This window comes from Ceratina calcarata, unplaced genomic scaffold (assembly GCF_001652005.2).
Source record: "Ceratina calcarata isolate Rehan_Ccalc_2016 unplaced genomic scaffold, ASM165200v1 scaffold250.2, whole genome shotgun sequence".
In the NCBI taxonomy this organism is placed as follows: domain Eukaryota; kingdom Metazoa; phylum Arthropoda; class Insecta; order Hymenoptera; family Apidae; genus Ceratina; species Ceratina calcarata.
The window spans coordinates 1-15002 of record NW_017147019.1 but is presented as its reverse complement, the minus strand read 5'-3'; the positions used below and the strand labels follow the sequence as shown (position 1 = coordinate 15002).

Genomic DNA, 15002 nt, shown 5'->3' with positions numbered 1-15002 from the left:
CTTATATACTTATGTCTAGTACTAATGCATGTTATATGATTTAGATCGCATGATAGAAGCAAGAGATTTAATGGCACCATTCCTGAAGTTAGTTAAAAAGAACGTGATTCCTAATTGCCCTGCAGTTTCTTTCGCAAAGACGAAATACCATCTTTTATTAAATTACTGCATCAACATTTCTTTTTACTTAATGCTGAAGGCAAAAAGGTCACCTGTTAATTCTCACCCGGTTATAAAACGTTTGGCTCAATATCGTCAATTGTTGAACCAACTGGAATCTGGGCAAGGGAATTTGATACAAGAGATACGAGAAATATTAGAAGCTGAAAAACAGGGAGAGCCTTTGTATAATATATGGAATGGTACTAGAGTAAGCGTACCTAAACGTAAGACAAGTCGATCGAAAGTAGTTAAAAAGACGAGCGAGATGATGGATATAGATTCGACGGAGTCTGAGTCTGAATTTATAGGAGAAAGCGAAATGGACGAGAAAATAGAATTAGAGAAGAAAGATGAAAAGATCGAAGATGAGAATCCTGCGATTAACGCAGAAGAAAAAAGAGCAATCACGTATCAAATAGCGAAAAATAAAGGATTGACACCGCATCGCAAAAAGGAACAACGCAATCCTAGAGTGAAACATAGAAATAAATATCGTAAAGCTAATATTCGTAGAAAGGGAGCGGTACGTATTTATGCATTTTTCAAAAAAATTATACCATTGCGAAATTTGGGTCGAAAATTGTTCAAGTTTAAAAGATGATTACTCAGCAAGAAATTATCGTAGGGCTTCTTATAATTCTTCTTTGAAATTTAAGCTTGAAAGTTTTATTTTAAAATGGTATTCAGAGATATCATTAATTTTCGTTGGTCTTTGGCTGCTGTTGGATTGTTTAATATTTCGTATATAAGGACACAATTGTATGGTAGAGTGAGAGATTGTGTAGTGGATATAATCGTGTTTGAAGTGGAATTGCGTTCAGGATTTTTGTAATGCGTGAATGATGTTAGAGATTTCTTCAAACTGCTATAAAATCGAGAGAAGAAATCGAAGGAACTCAATTTTATTTTAAATTATAGGCGAAGAATCGCTTGCCGTAAAAAAGATCACTGATAAATAATTATCCAAGCCAGTGCACGTTGTCAAACATTAATAATTTTTAAATTTTCTAACATGCTCTTGGATTTTGGTGTTGTCTATCATAGAGGTGTATCAAATTGAAAATTTCTGCATATTATTTCGAAGTAGAGGTTCCAAGCGTTAATTTAAAAGAAAAATCATCATTTGAAGATAATTTGTTGCTGAGTAATCATCTTCCAGATTTGGACAATTTTCAACACAAATGTCGTGATGATATATTTTTTTGCATGTTACATATTTAATACAAGTTTCTTCGTAGATAATAATTTTGTTTGTTTTACAGGTGAGAGAAGTAAGGAAGGAAATTACTCGTTATGCTGGAGAGATATCTGGTATTAAAGCTGGTGTAAAGAAAAGTATCAAATTGAAATAAAGCTGCAAGCACGCTTGTACAAAAATGATATTCTGCTTGATAAATTTGTAGAATTTATTTTCTGTTAAGATACACTTTCCTTCTCATGTATAAAATATGAATGTAAACTTACTCTATTACATTAACGTCTCTATTGTATATTTTTATGTAAAAATTATCATGATAAGAGATTGCAAACAAGGAACAATATTTAAACAAATAATTATATAAACACAACGAATGTTTTATTTTTGGCTTTTTTATATACGAAACGATGCAATAAGGAATAATACAATTATTATGTCATAATGAACAAGAAACATTTTTTCGAGATCTTTCGCATCTCACTATCTCTTATTTCTATAGTTCTTATGAAACGATAGTTAAAAAAAATTGCAAACATAAGCCAAATAGAAATTTAAACTTCTAACTTTGCCAGTATATCCGACTCGCGGAATAAGTGAAATTCTTTATTATCCTCGAGTTCTACCTTGGTGCCACCATACTCTGGCAGTAGGACAACGTCGCCGACTTTGATACTTAAAGGAACATGTTCTCCTTTCTGAAAAGAAATTATTATTATAGTTTCTTTAGATTATAGCATACAGAACTTTATTTTCTTACATCGTTCCTTTGTCCAGGCCCTATCGCCACGACGGTTCCTTGCAAAACTTTAGCTTGGGCTTTCTCGGGTAAAACGATACCACCTTTCGTTTTCGTTATAGCTTCTGCTCTCTGTACAAGAACTCTATCGAAGAGAGGCACCAACCTCTTAATAGCATTGGCTGCAGCCTAGACATATTAAGACGGAACGTGAAAAAAACGAGTTGACTTACTTAAACTAAAATGAATTACTTTAAACTTCTCCATGTCGTAATTTCACGGGACCTTTCGTAAGATGAGAATTTTAATCAATGTCGATTACAGTCTCGCAGTTGGACGAGTCAATAAGTGTAAACGATTTCACAAGATCACTACGATTGATTTCTTAACATTTTGTTTTATTCATTTGTCTTTTTACTCGTAACCAAGAACATTCAACGCCGACCATGCGACGAAACTTAAAACGCGAGACATCGCTGAATTTACTACTCTAAAGAAAAGAACAACGAACGATACGCATACGTTGTCGACTTCTTTGGATGAGTTAATTATATCTTTAAAAATAAAGAACTACTTAACGAAAAAATAATCGGTTTTATCAGTCGGCATTTTAGAGGCTATGTCTCGGAATATTCGAAAAACAGTAATTCATACTTCACTTGCTGCGTTGTATTCAAGACTTTGATGGAAGAATTATAATTATTGTGCTCTTACCATTGTTATAACACGTGCTTTTTAAGTAATAAAAGCTTGGCCCAACGACTATACTCGTGCACGTTGTACTCAGCCGCCTCGGCAGTGTTCTCCTTTCCTTTCTCGAATATTCCCGTTTGCCCTCTACCACATTTACCAGCCCCACCACGTGCTTATCGATTCACTCTCGATTCTCTTTTCGAGCAAAACTTCTCTATACATCTGTTAAATTGTTATATAATCTATATATGTGCACGAACACGTGGTCGGCTCCGGAAAAGATCAGTAACTTGCCAGATTACCCGAATTAATTATATTAGCAAATAGATCAACACTGCTTCAGGCTCATCAGGAATAATTTAATATGTACTTGTAACAGAGAGCTTTCTGCTTGTAATATTATTTTTTTATTGCAGGACGTCATTATTATTAATTTTATTTTCTGAGATTATAGATAAGAATTAATTATAGTGCCAAAAAATGGGTTAACCTTCCGAAAACTCCCATGCTCCGAATTGTCTGAAATTTTGGAAATAGGTTCGTTTTTATAAAAATGATGATTATTGTGAGGAGGATTTTTGACGACTTAAAAACAAATTGTTTATCACTTCAAAGTCATCTAGTTTCAGTATATTTGTTATATTCTTTTTGTGTCTCTTACACTACTTTTCCCTGGGAATTAATTCCCTTAAATTATAATAATTATTTCCCTTAACCATTCTATGGTTGCATTAGACTCACTCTTTTTGTTGTTGATGAAAAATAAATTTGTTCGTTTAATATTAATAAATTTGTGATACCAATGGACGACAATGCATACTGATACACGTTTCACGTTGGAATCACAACAGCCTCGATTTAAACAAATGAGAGCTATTACAAATAACCCAGACCTGGCAACACGCAACCCGCCGGGTTATTCTATATTTCTATTGAAACTTTTGTTTCTCGTTGTATGTATACAAGAAATATTAAATAATTGAAAATTTGAAAGAAGCAAGAATCTTTTTCCGAATTAAGTGATGATTAGACCTATCTTTATTAGTGGATACTAGCTTCTTCCTACGCCTATGTCACGCCGTTCTCACCTAGGCGCTTCGGGCGGAATGCCCTTGCTAAGGCGCACGGACGCACACACAGACACAGTATACAGCATACAAATCATGATGTAAAAACATAAGGTGTGTTCTTCCGGCGTGTTCAAATGGGTCGCTGTTTGCGCCTTCCACTCATCGGCCATATTGGAAGTACGATGATCTATTGTTTATTTCAAACACGCATACACATATATTACTTTCCGAGAACCTAATTTTTGACATGTTTACGATTTTAAAATTCGCTCAGTTTTAATATGAAGTGTGATTGGTTAGAAATCCAAAATGGCCAACGAGTGGAAGTGTCCGTGTACAGATGGATGTTCAAATGGATGCGCAAGAACACACCTTATGTTTTTACATCATGATTCAAATGCCCTTCAGTAGTAGCGGATAACAGATTAAGGGCTTGCAAGGGCAAGATAATTTAATAATCGATGCTTGTTCTTTCATTAAAGCTTTTAATAAGAAATTATTGTTATTCAAGTGCCGACTTAGAAATAATAATGCTCAGCCAACGTGAGAATTTCTCGAAATATGCTAATGAAATAAGGAAACTAATAATAGTATTTGATAGTCGTTTCTCAGAATTAGCAAAATATGATAGTGTTTGAAATATTTGCATGTCCTTTTCATGTTGACATGAACAGTGTTCCTGAAAATATGCCAAAGGAGTTCATTGTGTGTAACAATGAAATAAAACAAATTAATTAACAAAATGATAACTATTGAAATTTGGGTAAAGTGGGATAGTTCCATATTAAAAATTGTAGTAAATAAAAAACAGTAGTAATAGATGTAGAGTTTTATTAAATACGTACATTATATATGTGAACATAGAGAAAATCTTTCATATCAGAGAGGAAACGATTTTTAATAAAGAATTATAATAGTTCAAATGGTCTCATTACGTTTTTACGGGAAATACTCATTTCCTCTCTGATATGAATATATGGAAATTTTACGCACAGGAAATGAATATTTCCTCTCTGATATGAATATATGCGTAAAATTTACGCGTCTGTTGACGAATAATTAATACTCCTAGCACGTTCTTGATTGTCGTGCTGCATGATCAAATCAGAGATTGAAAAGGTTCAGAAAATAACTTTCAAATTGTACGTTATCTGCTGATATCAATTTCGGTCTCAGTTCTCTAACATTGTTATTTTTTGGTTTTATATTTCGACTTTCAGTTCAAATAGTCTTAAAAAGGTGATTATATACTAATTAAACGTAGAATCGAAGTAGAGTGCAGAACCGAAAAATAATATTTATAGAAGTAATGTACACAAGTCAGGAACAACATATCCAATAACAGTTATAGCATTTTTTTGGGTTCTCAATAATTAGTTCAAGAACCGGAATTGATACCTTCACTCTTTTCAACTCTTGGTTCGATTTGGCCAATCGAACCGTAGAAAATTCGAATTTAAATATGTTTATGCAGCCGTCATTTTAAATGGCAGTTGCGTTTCGCGAGTGTTTACAAGACGGCATGTGTAATGATCTCAAGCCGTGAGAGACGTAGATAGGCGTAGAATATTAGTTAGAAACGAAGTAGCAGCATACGAAAAGTTTTCGCGCATGGTCGCCCGTGAGGAAAATGCCAAGCGACGTCCAAGTGGGAATCAAATTGAGACCGTTGACAGAAAAAGAAATCAAAGAGAATTCATCGATACGATGGATCGTAAGAGGAAACTCGATTGTTTCTTTAGATCAAAAGACAAAACAAAAGGGCGACGAATTTCATTTCGGTAGGCATTCATCATTCTTTAAACCTTCGTCCGCGAAAGATTTTAATAAATTAACCTGTACTTATTGTTCTTATCATACGATTAGATTGCAGAAACGCAATATAAAACATTTATCCTATTAGTTAGATAGATGTTTCTTTTATCATTTAAACATTGCTATATGTCCTCATTCTTTAATATGTTATATATTTTTATATCTTCCATAGATACAATTTTACTATAAATGCATACATATCTTTTTGAGAAACATTGATTAAGTCAAGCTTACATAATTCCTGACTCATCATACAATATTTCTTCAAGCATTCTGTTCAATGTTACTGAATCATATTCACAGATTACGTTTTCGACCTTGATACAACAAATTCTGAAGTATTTGACAGTGTAGTGAAACCTGTTGTTGATGCTGCTATAACTGGCTTCAATGGTACAGTGTTTTGTTATGGACAATGTAACTCTGGCAAAACATACACAATGGCTGGTACTTCAGAAGATCTTGGACTAGTACCACTTAGTATAAAACACATACTTAATGTTGTTTCAACTCCCAATACAGAACATGAATTTGTCTTAAGGTTTGTATTGAAAATTAAGAAGACCATAGAGATCATATGAATCTTAAAGACTTTGTTGTTTAGAATGTCATGCTCAGAAGTGCAAGATGAGATATGTGATTTGTTAGGCAAGGAGGAAATTGAAGTAAAGCTATCTAATGGAGAAGTAATTGTTAATAGTGTGAAAGATATTATAAATCCTTTAGCCCACATATTATCTGTGATACAAATGAGAATTGATGATAAGAGAATACGAGAAACAAATCGTGAAAATGTTAGCCACACTGTGTTTCAAATTGTAAGATTACATAGTTGGCACTCTATATTTAGAATATTATAAATTTCAATAAAGTAAATCCCTACGCTTTTTAGGTAATTGAAAGAGAAGATCTCAATAGATTTGTACAAAAATCAGAATTAAATTTCGTACACCTTGCTGGCTTTAAAGAAGTTCCACCTGCAAATGCTTCTAAACATCAAACGGACGAATTTCTCTTAGCTTTAGAATCGTTAATTTTAGAAGAACCCAAGGTAGAATCTTTCCAGCGATGTATCAGTAATTGTAATAACAAGTTAATGGATTTGCTGCAGACTCCTTTTGGTGTCGTAGTAATGTTGTGTACAGTAATGCCTTGCGCTGCGGAGGAATCTCATCACACTTTATCGTTAGTACGCTTGTTAAAACATGATTATTGACAAACATCGAAACGTGTTTCCTGTTTTCTGTTTAGGCTCGCATCTCGGATTAAGAGCTTGAAAACCAATCCACAGAAAAATGTTAATTCTGGTAATTCAGCTATAGAAATTTTTGCACCTCTCTCAACCAAACTCCTAACAGAATCAAAGGTTTGTAGAATCCGTTTCACTTGAGAAAGTGTTAAGTACGACTGTTACATTGGGATTACTTTATCAGAAAATACGAAACGGAAACTTAGTCGATATCGGCGATGTAGAATCGGAAAAAAGATATGAAAATCTTTGCGCGGTAGACAAACGTGTAGTACTGTTCGAAAGGCAAATTGTTCCTGGACGTAAAACTGTTTACGAAGAGCCGATCGTGTCTAAAGCTAGAAGAGAAAATTGGCTTAAAGCTGCTGGACCATCTAGACAGCATTCATTTCAAATCGAAACTTACCAACGTTTACCAACTATAATAGAAATGTCACCCGAGAAAACATTTAAAAAGAGAAACATTACGCAATTGATCGATGTCACAAATCGAAGTACATTTGTATTCTACTTTCTTCGTCGGGAAGATCGTCTACCATAGGAGTATAATATCATTTCTGTTTTCAGCATTCCACGCGACTTTTACAGATTTTCGATTAGATTTAATTCCGACAAATAATGTAACTAACCGAGGCCCTGATATTAAAAACGAATGCATCAAAATAAATGAATATGATGTGAGACTAAATAAGCAAGATTCAGCAGTACAAACATCGAAGTATATATTATTTCTTTTTTAAATTTACTTAAATTCTTCATGTTGATAAAAAACAAAATACATTTTGCAGCAATTCATTATCTCCAAAAAGTATGTGGAAAAAATATATTTTGGACCGTGGAAAGGCTTTTGCTGAACTCCTTGAATTCACGGATTTAGAGAGCCAATTGACGGCACGCAAGGAAGAAAACAGAAAAAACCATTATTATTCTGTTTACCCGGAAGAACTAAATGCACCACAGATTATTTGTTCAAGTTTAAAAAATAATTCGCTAATTTGGTTAGAAGAAGAAAAGATTAGACTCATCGATGAATTGAAATTAAAGAACAAAGAATTGAATGAAATAAAGAACGACTTCCAAAGCCTCAAATCGGACTTGGAGCAAACTATTTGTTTATTGACAAATGAGAACGCGGCATTGTTGCATAACTTATCTGTAGAGAAAGAACGTTCGACGGAAACTGAAAATAATCACCGGAAAACGATCGACGACCTCCAGACCTGTATCCTGAAAATCATAGATGAGAAACTGCAGTTGGAAAACAAAGTAACGACACTGAACGATCAAATGGCATTAAATCCTAAAACAGAGATATTCAGCAACGAACAATTAATTACGCAATATCAAGGCGAAATTGCTGCGCTAAAAAAAGAAAATACTGAACTGTCGAAATGTCTAGCGGAGAATAAGGGATTTGAAGACATTAAAGAAAGTAAATCGTTACAGTACGAGCTCGAGTGTACTTCCGAGAACAAAGTCTTAAAATTGACAGAAAAGTGTGAATATTTGGCAACGAAAAATGAGAAGCTCTCCATGGAATTAATTGCTAAGACTGAGGAGAATAACGCTCTGAAGGAAGAAAATAAGATCTTAAGTGATAAGATTTCCATGCTGGATACTACCAACGCCGATGAGAATGACGTGGAACAATTAAGATCAGAAAACAATGTTTTGCGAAGCGAAAACATGGCATTAAAAATGAAAGTGATGATGCTGGCCGACGAGAGCACACAATTTTCTGGTAACTTACTGGTCACTTCGGACAATTTAGATAGTTCGCGTAACAGGAACTTAAATAATAACAAGTCACATTTAACTGACGATGCTGCGACGTTGAACGCGTCGGAAAAACATGTATCGATGACAGAGAGTTACCAAGAATTGGCAAATAAAGTTATAGCGTTGCAGGATGAGAATAATCATTTATCTCGCTTGAACGAGCGATTAAGCGAATTGAAATCATCACCGTGCAAGCAGTGCGCGTGTTTCAAGAAACTGAACGAGAGTCGCAAACCGGTAGCGCTCGAAATGAAAGAGTTGAATCACAAGCTGGATCATCTGCAGAAGAAGTTCGATCGTGAACGCGCGCACATTGAAGCGTTGAAGAATCAGGAACTGAATATAAGCTTCGACGCGTCTTTTAATGCCAGTTTCGTGGATACGTTCAACCTTAGTTTCGTAGAGGAAAAAGTGCAGCAGCTGAACAACGAGTTACAAACTGTGAGGGAGCGGTATGAAGAGAAGTGCGATGAGTTTACGAAGCTTTGTGATACGAAGAATGTAGATGATCAGAAACCATCGAAGAAACAAGCGTCTGTAATTGAAACGAAGATCGACGAGGCGCAGCGAAGTATCAACGAAGCGAAAGAAGAGATAGCTGAAATGAAGAAGAAGATTGCTAAATTCAAGGCAGAGAAGGTCAATTTATTGAAGAAAATCGACACTTTGAAAGGCGTTAATGAGGAATTGCAAGAAAACGTGTCGGAAAAGGAGATATCGCTAGCCGCGGCTACAGAGAGAGTGAAAATACTTGAGAACGAGTTGTCGAATATGAACACGGAATTGGAGGAACTTTCGGCGGAGAAGAACGCGATGCAAGTTGAAAGAGTGAAACTGGACGTGAAGTTGGAATATTTAAGCGCTGAGAAAGAGACTACAGATAATCATATCGACGAATTGTATCGAACAATCAACGAACTGAACGAACGTGCTTCGTCGTTGACAAAGGACTTCGCCGTTTCAATCGAAACAATCGAAAACAAATATAAAAATGATTTACAATTACTGAAGAGGCAATGCGACGAGTTAGAACAAGTGAAGACAGAACTAGAAGAACGTACAATGTTACGAACCAAAGATTTAGTATCGAGCGTAGAAGAACTTCAAGAAAAAATTTCTGAGCTGGAAAATGAAAAAGATATGTTGAAGAATAATTTGAAAGAACTTGAGATTCAACTAAATAAATCCAAAGACGTAGAGTGTATAAGTGAATCCGAAGCATCCGCGAACCAGTTCAATGAATATACCACAGAATCGGAAATTAAATCAAATGAATACGTCGAAGGGAACGATTTAACGTACGAAGTTAAGAAACGTAGTGCCACAGAAGAATATGTCTATAGCAGAGAGAAAATTAACGAAACAAAGGAAGAGTTGAACATCGTCAAAAAATATATTATCGACGAATTAAAGTCGTTCGACTGCAACCTAAATACCGAGGATGTTTTAAGTAAGACCGTGAGCGAAATGTTTAAGATTTTAATACATACAATCATGTTGAAAGAGAAGGATGTAGTCGAAAGGATGCTGGAATCGTTTGAGAAGGATAAGCAAAAATTAGAGGACGAGAAACAGCAAAGCAGCGATGTTGAAAGGCGTGCAACGTCGTGGATCAGGGAACTAGAAACTGACAATGATAATTTGCGAACGAACTTACTAGAGAAGGAGTTCTTGTACAAAGAACAGAAGAGCAAAGTAATTGAATTGGATCGTCTTCTCAGGGAAAGCAATAACGAGAGAAACGTGCTTAAAACCAAGGTGCAAGCGTTGGAACTTGAAATTGGCAACATGCAAAGCGACTTAGAAAAACAGTGCAAGGTGGAGGTTCGACAGGAGGATGAAATCGAAGATGCGCACAAACGGGAAAAAGAGATACACAAAGCTTTCAAATACAAAGAAGATGAACTTCAGTCGAGGATAAAAGATGAGAAGGAGGCGTTTGAAAAAAAAGTAGACGAGTTGGTTAACACGATTGAGAAGTACAAGACGATGAATATGGAACTGAAAAGTAACATCGAAGGTCTCGAAGCTAACGAGAAACAATTGAAGAATATCATAGAAGCAAACGCCTCAGACTTGAAAATGCATAATCAAACCATAGATAAAGTGAGTCGTGATTTTGATCAGCTCACAAAAGCTTCCAATGAACTGACTAACGAATTGAAACAGAACAAATCTAAGATCGCAAATATTACAAAGGTACTCAAGAATAAATGTGACATGTTATCCGAGTACAAAGTTAAACTCGAAATCATAATGCCAGACTATGAAATGCTACAGAACCAAGCTAAAGAAAAAAAAGAAGCTATAGAACGATATAAGGAAGAAATAGCGAAGTTGAATATGGAAAAGAACAAGGAAATTGAGACGATTAAGGATGAACTGAATTCTGAAAACATAAAGTGCACCGGTCTGGCCAGGCTATTGAGCGAATCGAACAACAAAAATATCGCTTTAAAGGAAGAGTTGAATAACTTGAAAGATAACTATGAAAAATTGAGAGAAACTAATATGAAGCTGGAAAGAAAAATCAGGAATAGTATGAATAAACTGAAAGCCGAAGCAGCGTTGGAAGAACTGAAGGACGTGAATAAAAGATTACAGAATAATTTGGATGGCGCCAGTAATCGCATATCCGAACTGCAGGAAAGTAAAAATAAAATTTTAAAGGAAATGGTTAATTTGAAAGCCCACTACGAGTCGTTGTGCCAAGAGAATGCTGAAATAAAAAAAACGTTGTCCTTGCACAGATCCGAAAAAAATTCAGTACATTTATCTCTCGAAAATAGCAAATACGATGCACTCATTCAAGAAAAGAACAAGATCGCGCTAGAATTAGAAGGCAACAAATTATTGTTAACTCAAAGAGACAAAGAAATCATGGAATTCGTGACACAAATCAGGGAACTGACTGCGAAAAAATCCGAGTTTGATAATCAGTTAAAAGAATGGAGTGCTATTATACACGAACGCGACTCGGAGATTTTACAGTTAAAGACCGAGTTGAATACTCATCAAGTGGTGAACGAATTGAAAGAAAAATTGGTGGACCTCAAAACAGAGAATAAAACTCTGGATGAACAAGTGAAGGCGTTTGAAACGAAGTCGCAAGGCGATAGGGAAGAAATGGAGATAACGAAGTTCCATAATGAAACTGTCCTTTGTAGATTAAAGAAAGAGTGTTCGGAATTGCAGAAGAAGCTTAGCGATTATGAGAGCAAGCTGAGGTCACAAAGCTGTAGCAGCAGTTTGAAATCCATTAATCCATTCGAGAATAAAAGGAGGAAGCGTAGCAGGAACGAGGTGTTTAATCAAAAAAGAGATTTGGAAAGTGTGACGATTGGCACGGATGTTGATGACGAAGAGACGTGCCAGATTTTGAGGAATAAGATTCAAGAGCTAGAAATGGAACTCGTCTCGAAGAATGGGCAAATTGCGGCGTTGGAGCGACAAATTCAAAGCGAGAACTTTACTTATCAGGAGAAGTGTAAGGGACTAGAGGAAGAAATGCGTGCATCACGTAAAAAGGTATCATATAAACTTTCTCTATTTCAGATTTGATATTAATTACTAAATTGATGATTGATCACGTTTGTAGAATGACGAACTTCGTACGGAGGTGGGGAAACTTCACAGGATAATAATGGATTTAAGTAGTTATGATTGTGAGAGGTGCAGACGATGGAGACTAAACAAAAAGGAGCAAGCGTGTCAAACTTATGATGACGAATTAGAAGGTTTTAATACACATAACAGAATAATTGGGGTAAGTAAGAGCAATGCTTTAATTGCCACATTAATGATTAACGATTAAATTTTAATTTATAATTCGAGTATTAATTAGTAGACAGCAAGTTTTAAGATTCTTCCTAATGAAGAATTGATATTTAATCTTTAATTCAAATTTGTCAAATGAAGAATTAAAAATTAAATTTAAATTCTTATTTAAAAGAAATCTCATTTAATGACTTTTGAATTCTTAATTACAAGAAATCTGAAGTAACGATTATATTTTATTTCATAGTTAGTCAAATTTGAACTAGTAATTAAATGTCAATTCGTAATTATAAGATATCTCGACGATTGAACTTTAATTCTTAAATGGTATTCATTAGAAGTAAAGATCTAATCGATTATTTGCAATCTTGCACTGCAGTCTTATTTCAAAAGGATAATATAACATAATTGTGCACACAGAATCAAGGAAATTTAATGAAACTGGAGAAAGAGTACGTGCTGGTGAAAGACTTGTGTCGTTCACGAAAGCGACAGATAAAAGATTTGGAGAACAAAGTAAAAAACTTGGAAGACGCACAGAGGAATCGTAATTAATTTTTCAAAGAGAAGTCTAATGCATATCGAAATAATTTGTTCTGGAATTTGCAGTGCAATTTTTCCTTCCTGTTCCGCTTCTTGGTGAATCGAATATTTTTTAAAACATTTTCCGCAGTAATGAAGATGAAGCATACATTCCATACAATGTGCTGAAATTGATAAAACCTTTAAGACTCACATGGAGGAATCATTTAGGGAGATTCCTTAAACAATAATTGACGGAAATATCGTAATTAATTTATCAAAGAGAAATCTAATCAACAGCTGAACAATTCGATCTGGAATTTGCATTGCTATCTTTTATTCCTGTTACGCTTCTTGGCGAATCGAAGGGGCATAATATTTCCTATCGCAATGGAGACGAAGCATGTATTCTGCACAATGTGCTGAAGTTTACAAAACCTTCGAGAAGCACATGGAATAATTGTTCAGAGAGACTGTCTTCCATAAATAATAACCGACAGTATTGTTAGGTCCTATTACATGAGTATTCTATTCGTTCCATTAACACAGTATAGATAATAATAACAGTATTAAGATTATATTTTTGTACTTTCGTAAAATAACGCAATTGAGAGATAAACTAATTTTTATACATACTATAACGTTAAAGCTGGATACACGCATTCCATGTGCCCACTTTATAATACTAAGATTACTTTCATCTGTGATTTACCGTATTGTGCAGTGTGCCATAATTTAATTTAATATTTAATTTACAGTTTGAATTATTAATGTAAGATAGAGGGAATGTACGATGTTGGATTTGTTATTAATTAATTAATTAAGTAATTAAAAAAAAATTTACGTTGCCCTGTTCTAAAGATATAAATAATAAAATGTTCGATGAGTAATTTTACTTGAATATTAAACTTATTTGTTGTGTTAAGTGTACAATAGGTAACCACCTCCCTCTCTTGCCTAGAACAGGACTTTATACCATAGAGATAGTATTTATATTCCCCCGTTATTCTTATATTCATGCCCGTAAATAATTCCTCAAAAACATTATAAAAACTCTACCCTGTTCTATTTTCATCTATTCCTCTCTTCACACACTTGAATGTACCACCGTACCACCCATAGTACCACCTGTCGATTCATTTCTCTATCCCGATTCCAATGCTAGATGGCGATATTAAATTCTCGTAGATCGTAGATAGACATTTATCTGATTCGTGTTCGATAACTCATCGTCGCAAGGAAGAGAATCGTCGCACCTTTTACGTATTTTTAATTAATTATCACCGACAGCATCTGGATATTCAATTACTTTCTGCTACGGTTCGTGAGTCGTTCGGAATTTTAAATTCAAAACCACGAAACAATCGACGATTTTCTACGGCTGAAAGACCTGCTACTGGAATAAGAAAAACCAGCAGGTTCTTCGATAAATAGTAGTTTTAATTTCGGCGTTAAACTCGTGTACGTGGCAACGCGTTGCGCAAAGTTTTGTAATCGTGTCTTCGTTGGAAGAGACTTATCTGTTGGAAACTAGTCAAACGCGTGCACGTAAGGTTGCGAGAATCATGGCTACTTGGGACGGTTCTTATTCAGGTCCAGATGACAAAAATTATTACGTGTACTCCGATCAAAATGTAGCCGGGCCCGCGACAGCCAGCTGGACGTTCTTCTCTAATAACGCGGACAACGATTATCTGCAGCCGAATGGCGAGTTTTATGTACAAAGAGAACCTGGCCAGCAGCGAAATAATCTAACCGCATTCTATCAGTCAAACGCCAATGTGATGCCAGGTTTATTGCCTGCTGCTAATGATTATTGCCAGCCTGTAAATCCGACGGATAACGATCGAGTGTTAATTAATCGCGAGTATTTTCCAAATGACGTTAAACAATGCTACATGCCTTGGAGTCAAGATTTAGATACGAATAAGCAGAATTTTGGAATCAAGGAGCCTGTGCACAATGAAACTAATCAATCAAAACTGAATGTGATGGTTGAAG

At 35.1% G+C, this 15002-nt stretch overlaps 3 protein-coding genes across 5 annotated transcripts in view; 2 read left to right on the top strand and 1 right to left on the bottom strand.

Annotated features, from left to right (window-relative positions):
* Sas10 (UTP3 small subunit processome component Sas10) overlaps positions 1-1558 on the top strand; it is a 5180-nt gene extending 3622 nt beyond the window's left edge. The window contains exon 4 of the mRNA XM_018021425.2: positions 1425-1558. Within this exon, the coding sequence (XP_017876914.1) occupies positions 1425-1514 (90 nt within the window). The 3' untranslated portion in view covers positions 1515-1558. The remainder of the gene's footprint in view (positions 1-1424) is intronic.
* A 158-nt stretch (positions 1559-1716) lies between these two features.
* LOC108623118 (10 kDa heat shock protein, mitochondrial) lies at positions 1717-2986 on the bottom strand. The gene is made up of 3 exons (XM_018021426.2): positions 2811-2986; positions 2118-2285; positions 1717-2055 (listed from the first exon to the last, which is right to left on the bottom strand). The coding sequence occupies exons 1-3, from the start codon at positions 2811-2813 to the stop codon at positions 1912-1914; spliced, it is 315 nt and encodes a 104-aa protein (XP_017876915.1). The 5' UTR covers positions 2814-2986; the 3' UTR covers positions 1717-1911.
* Positions 2987-5012: 2026 nt separating this feature from the next.
* Positions 5013-13904, top strand: LOC108623097 (centromere-associated protein E). Of its 3 annotated transcripts, XM_018021393.2 has the most exons (10): positions 5013-5640; positions 5978-6215; positions 6279-6492; positions 6567-6859; positions 6926-7040; positions 7108-7417; positions 7491-7641; positions 7712-12230; positions 12301-12468; positions 12900-13904. In XM_018021393.2, the coding sequence occupies exons 1-10, from the start codon at positions 5490-5492 to the stop codon at positions 13032-13034; spliced, it is 6294 nt and encodes a 2097-aa protein (XP_017876882.1). In that variant the 5' UTR covers positions 5013-5489; the 3' UTR covers positions 13035-13904. The 3 variants fall into 3 exon arrangements, with proteins under 3 accessions (XP_017876882.1, XP_017876884.1, XP_017876883.1); XM_018021394.2 differs by lacking the exon at positions 5013-5640 and having other exon boundaries at positions 6130-6215; positions 6265-6492; XM_018021395.2 differs by lacking the exons at positions 6279-6492; positions 6567-6859 and having other exon boundaries at positions 5043-5640.
* Positions 13905-15002: the final 1098 nt, after the last annotated feature.

Excerpts from the sequence above, each read along its gene's own strand:
- LOC108623118 (XM_018021426.2), bottom strand. Across the intron at positions 2,056-2,117 it reads GGCCTGGACAAAGGAACGAT|AAAGGAGAACATGTTCCTTT; the intron begins GTAAGAAAATAA and ends ATTTCTTTTCAG.
- LOC108623097 (XM_018021393.2), top strand. The coding sequence starts at position 5,490 with ATGCCAAGCGACGTCCAAGTGGGAATCAAATTGAGACCGTTGACAGAA. Across the intron at positions 7,418-7,490 it reads GATCGATGTCACAAATCGAA|CATTCCACGCGACTTTTACA; the intron begins GTACATTTGTAT and ends TTCTGTTTTCAG. Across the intron at positions 12,231-12,300 it reads TGCGTGCATCACGTAAAAAG|AATGACGAACTTCGTACGGA; the intron begins GTATCATATAAA and ends TCACGTTTGTAG.